The 6022-nt window shown below is 41.8% G+C and overlaps 1 protein-coding gene across 5 annotated transcripts in view; it reads right to left on the reverse strand.

Annotated features, from left to right (window-relative positions):
* LOC135106031 (protocadherin-like wing polarity protein stan) overlaps positions 1–4890 on the reverse strand; it is a 25453-nt gene extending 20563 nt beyond the window's left edge. For 3 of the 5 annotated variants that reach the window (XM_064014818.1, XM_064014820.1, XM_064014817.1), the window contains exons 1-4: positions 4250–4530; positions 1409–1558; positions 1088–1252; positions 619–754 (exon numbers count right to left, since the gene is read on the reverse strand). In XM_064014818.1, coding sequence (XP_063870888.1) covers positions 619–754; positions 1088–1252; positions 1409–1558; positions 4250–4510 — 712 coding nt within the window. In that variant the 5' untranslated portion in view covers positions 4511–4530. Of the gene's footprint in view, positions 1–618; positions 755–1087; positions 1253–1408; positions 1559–1856; positions 2030–4249; positions 4531–4636 lie in introns of those variants that run through there. The other 2 variants (XM_064014819.1, XM_064014821.1) reach the window with 2 other exon arrangements.
* Between the last annotated feature and the right edge of the window lie 1132 nt (positions 4891–6022).

Raw genomic sequence — 6022 nt, forward strand, 5'->3', positions numbered from 1 at the left:
CCATGTTCCCATTTCCTGGAGAGGTGCAATAAAATCATTAGATCACAAGGGAAATGTATGATATGCTGGGGAGACAATAAATGACAGTCACATAACCTGGTGTTTCCATGACACAATCCCTTTAACTCATACTGGAAGCCACAAGAAGCCAGCAAGCCTACACATGGCAGTAGCTGTATAAGGATTAGCTATGCTAGTATTTATTTCACTGTTGCTAGCAAAACCTCAGCATAGATTCCTGTCATCTCAGCTTGCTATAGTCACAATTAAGCTTGTGTGTTTCTAAGCTGTCCTCTTGATGGAGTTGCCTGCTGTCCTATCCTATCACAGCCATTCCACAAGGAATATGTTACAGACAAACTGGAAACAACTGACAAGAGAGTACAATGGAGGGATGGAATTATGACAGAATTGCAAAGGATGGAATCCATAGAGGAAGATACAAGGGACAGAAACAACTGGAACAAACTCACATGGTACCAACCCCTGACTCAAGGAAATGGCAAAAGGAGAAGAAAAAGACTGGGAACAACTGATATTATATCACCACAAACCCATAAGGGATATGCAGCAGATAGATTAGGAACAACTGACATAAGAAGTCCCTCATTCACTCACCTGTGTAGCCAGGAGTACAAACGCAGGTGTAGCCGCCCTCCCGCCTCATGCAGGTGCCATGATTGCCGCAGGGACTACTGTAGCACAGGTTCACCTCCGTGTCACATACGTAGTGCTCCCGCATGCCGGTGAAGCCCTGCAGACACACACACCATTGTCAATACCATAGAAAACAAAAGAATACATCATGTTCTTGTGCATGTGGGAATAAAATTGATAAAGGTGTTGTTTTATGTTATATTTCCATTCTTTTCTGTTGTTATTGTTGGTTTCTGATGGATAAGTGGAGGTTAAAAGTAATATTCCAAATAAAGAGAAGACCTAAGCATGGGAGCAATTAATACAATCACAAGACTATATATCCATCACGTAATCACTAATGAAATGCAAAAACAAGCACACTAACTACAGAATCCTGAGCTCATTACTACAAGAACACTACTGGATCTTTTTTCTTTTTCTGACTTACATGGGGGCACCTGCAGGCGAAGGTGTTGACGGGGTAGATGGGCCTGAAGAGGATGGTGCTGGACGAGATGAAGCCTGACGCGTTCCCAAACTTGAGGACACTGAGACACTCTTCATAGTTGAGGCATGGCTCCCGCACGCAGAGGTTGTCATCGAACGGCAGAACCTAGGCAGAGAGGGGGAGGGGGGAGTGTTACACTGCTTGATACTAACTAAAAGACTGAGGATTATTTGTAAAGAGAGAGAGAGAGAGAGAGAGAGAGAGAGAGAGAGAGAGAGAGAGAGAGAGAGAGAGAGAGAGAGAGAGCTACAAGAAACTTACCGTAACAGTCGCCAGTTTCGCAAGTGCTGCCCTGTGGAGGTAGACACGCTCCCTCAAGAACTGTGGTTGATAGAATTCCTCCCCGGGCACGTCAGGACGCTTGGCCGAGAAGCTCACGTTTAGGATGCGGGACTCCACGTCTGTGTCATCCTGCGGGCAGACACACGAGGCCGTTAACACAGCTAGAGTCAGGGTATGATCAGTAACTACCCCAAGTGGTTTAAGCTTTAGATGCTGGATGGAGTTTGGAGGATTATTTTTATATATTGTAGGATACAGAACGATTTAAGAGAATTTGCATTGACAAGAAGTGTTTTAAAAGGTTGTAAGTAACTATGGAAAAGTATGGATATGAAAAAATAATCTGAACATTACTTAATTCATCCGGTCGCTAAAAAATAGGATAAATAACTTTACACACAAGCCATCTGAACACCACTTTCATTACCTTCATCACATCAATTTCAGTAGTTTACTAACGTTATGTCAGTCATTATGTGCCTTTCCCATTGTGCAAGGATTGCGTACATTTCTCGCTCTGGTCTATAAATTTGTTCTTTCATTGAGTTCCTTGGGTTACCGCGCCATTCAACATACCAGCCCACCGCGCGCCGCCACCATATCATCTCGCTACGGCTTTCTTGATCTCCACTCAGATCCGCGCAGGGAGTACAATAGACACCAGTGATCAGATTTGCACAGCGTCCTCACCTTGAATCAATTCCACGTAGTTCCACGAGTACAAGAGACACGTTATATTCTGTACAGCTTCCTCGCCACGCCTTGACTCTGATCCACGCAGGGAGTTAAAAAAAGAAAGAAAGAAAAAAAAAAAAAAAAGCACATTCTGCACGGCCTTTGTTTTCCTCTCACAGTGAAGACACGGGCTGGTGAACGCTTAATGGGAAGGCGTAATGGATACATGCTTGGCTGGCGGAGCAATCCATGAATCCATGAAATGCTGGGAAGCCGACATTCACGAAGCCGATCAAGGAAGTTCGTGTTATGCTTCTTTGGGAGTCAACAGAGATAGTGTTTAGTTACTCCAAGGAGCCGAGAGTCGTGTAAGCTTCCTTGGTTTACTCTTAGCTTCGTATTCAGTGTTTCGGCACTAACTCGACTACTTTTAACAGACTGTAGTGAAAGGTAATGAAATTTATAAGCGTGTTTTCATGATTGTAAGGAATTTTAAATAAGGATTTTGCGTCAATAAGAAAAATAACCATGATAACTCTGGCCTTCGTATTCAGTGTTTCGGTACTGTAACTCAACTTTCAACACAATGTGTTGAAAGTGAATTTTTCGAGTGTGTTTTCATACTTATAAGGAAAGTTTAAGGATTCTGCAATATCAAATATAAAAATCTAGCTATGAGGACTAATAATTTTGGCTTTTTTTTTTTTTCGTAAATGACTGGTAACTAATACAGGTAATGACATTCGAGAAGTAAAGTGTGAACGATTGTCCGCTGCGTATATATATATATATATATATATATATATATATATATATATATATATATATATATATATATATATATATATATATATATATATATATATATATATATATATATATATATATATGTATATACGCATAGTCCATCCATTATAACCTTTGCCTTTCCCTGGGGATTAAAGACTTGAGAGAAATGCAGGATTACAGTTTTGCGTTTTAATCACTCAGGCTTGTACAGGATTAGAGTTTTCCCAATAGCACATCCACTGTTGCCGTGTTCTGTTTCAGCTCATCTCGGTCACTGCAGGAGGCCTCTTTCTGAAATCCTGTATGCGACTGTCCACAATGTTGATAACCTGACTCCAAACAACTCCGGTAAACTAAAGTAATTATGAAACTGAACCTTCAAAGCTATTTTACTTTCATTTAAGTTTCGTACACGACGCTACTGTTAATTCTAAGCAGTGTAATAAGAACAGTATATAGTGCACATCAAACCTGACAACAAAACTGCGAGTGTCTTAGATTATACCAATTACATATAATTATGAAACATGTTAATTCATAATGGTTCCAGCTGTTCAAGGCTTCATAACTGTCGTATTGTTTCACGTGATTGTTGCCTCTATCTCATTGTGGACTAACGACAGAGTAACATAACTCTTATTCTCTTTAATCCTCTCATTCTTATTTTAACCACCGGCAACTTGCTTATCCCTTAAACAGTTATGTAACATTGATTTTTCCCTTAACCGGCCATAACTTGCAGGCATTTTACATTAGTCACTCAAAAAAGTTACGTAGTCCGGAAAAGACAAAATCAGCCTCCTCTTCTCCCTTTCTTCTCTGCGTATGTATTCTAGTATGTCTATTCTTAAGTTATCATTTCTATTATACTTAGTAACTTTCTTCCGAGCAGCTAAAGGCAGTACGTCATCCTACATGCATACTCAGGAACCCTATCTTATTTCTACATACTCATGTCTCAAGTCACTCGTTACGGTGGTAATTACAGCAACGGATTACACAGCGGAGTGAACCTTGGAAAAACCGGCACACAGTCATTCACTCACTCATTACGGGGTCTATTAAAGCAACGGATTTTTGCTGACAGTCACTGTGTACGAATGTCTCGTCTCAGCACACGCAAGAATCACCATGGCTACCGTGATTTCGTGGTTTCTATCCCTAAGGAAGCCTTGGTAAGGTCTTGCGTACTTACACTCACAAACAACACACGCCCGCACATACTCGTCTTGGTCCGGATTCTGTCCCCAAGGAAGCTTAAGATATTCAACAAGTGTAGTGTGGAAAACTCAGAGGTAAAGTCTTTCATACGCGCACACGTAACAACACACGTCCACACACAGCATACACACACACATTTGTTTTTGCCTGACTTCTGCTCCCAAGGAAGCTTAAGACAACAACCAAGCGTAGTGTGGAAGGTTCCGCGATAAAGTTTTTAGCACACACAAGACAACACAAAACTCGTTTGCACACTATCGTCTGTGCCTGGCTTCTGATCCTTTCCTGCTCCTGAACGCTCTGAAACAGGTTCAGGGGAGCGGCGTAACAAATTGTGTTTTCGCTATTTCTGTACCCAATAATTTCCTCATAAGCATAAAAAAAACAACCAAACATTCACACACAAACATAGAAAATCTACCTGAATATTGAAGACAGAGACGTATTCACTATTTGTACACCCAATAACTTCCTTTGACGATTATAAAAGAATTAAAGATTCACAAGCTTCAAAAAACCTACCTGAATATTGAAAATGTAGATATTCTCTCTTGGACAGGGGATGATCGCCGCCAGGCCGTCCACGAAGTAGGAGAGGAGCGGCGAGAGGAAGGCTTCCTGCGTCATGTCTTCTAGTCTCACCGTCACCGAGTTGAACAGCATCGCCTCCGTCACCAGCCGCACCTGAAGACTCATCTCCGCCGTCACCTCGTTCAGTCCGTCTGCAGGAGAAGAAATGAAGTGTTAGTTGGCTCAGAGAAAGAGGATTTGAGTGTACTGGCCTAGAAATAAGGTGTAGGTTGGCTCAGGGAAAGAGATTTTGATTTTTTTTTTAGCGTATGAATCTAGAAATGAGATGTTGGTCGACTCAGATAAAAGTGTTTCGAATCTATTAGCCTGTGAATTAATAGTCATGTCATTTGTGACACTTTAACACCTCGATAAGTAATTCTCGAAGCCGAGAGAGAGAGAGAGAGAGAGAGCAAATCCCAATCGTCACATTCACCACCACCACTACCACCACCAGTACCCTCACTGACACCATCACCACCACCGCCACCACCATCACCAGTGACTGAGGGCGTGACCAGGGTATAAATTTTGGAATCATCACGCCTCGCTGTTTGCCTTCAGTGTTTACCTGGGCAAAACACGGAGCCTGAGTCACTGTTTGTTTGCCAGCCGCTCTCCCTCCTCGATTTACGGCCAATAGGTACGGAGAGCGAGCAGGATACGAGGGTACAAGGATACGAGGATGTGAGTTTGTTATTTAAAACTGTAACATAACTGGTGCTTCGCAATGTGTGTGTGTGTGTGTGTGTGTGTGTGTGTGTGTGTGTGTGTGTAACTTTTTTTTGTACGGTGTAATGAATGGTTGTATGGTTTGTTGTGTGAGTGTGTTGCAATGTTAAGTCTTTCGTTGTTATTGTGTTGGTGTGCTGGTTGTAGTGTGATTTACATAGATGTGTTCTTTTCCTTTCGTCTCTCTTTCTTTTTCTTTCTTTCTTTCTTTCAACCACTACTGCGACTACTTAGAAAGAAAAGGATGAAAAAAACTACTACTTCTGATACAACAACAACAACAAAAACAACAATAACAACAACAACAACAACAACTACTACTACTACTACTACTACTTACTATTACTACTAATACCACGTACTACTCCTTCGTATTACTCCAACTGTCTTTACTCCTCCTCCTCCGCCTCCTCCAACTACTACTACAACTATCTTTAATAGTCGTCTTCCTCCACACCTCCACCTCCTCTACTCCACACCACGTCCTAAAACAGAACAACAGACTAGTAACAAAACAATCAAAGTACTCGTACCTTTATCACAACGTACACCATGACCACCACCACCACCACCACCACCTTTCTTCCCAGGGTCTGCCGCCTCCCT

The sequence above is a fragment of the Scylla paramamosain genome, chromosome 12 (genome assembly GCF_035594125.1).
Source record: "Scylla paramamosain isolate STU-SP2022 chromosome 12, ASM3559412v1, whole genome shotgun sequence".
Classification (NCBI taxonomy): domain Eukaryota; kingdom Metazoa; phylum Arthropoda; class Malacostraca; order Decapoda; family Portunidae; genus Scylla; species Scylla paramamosain.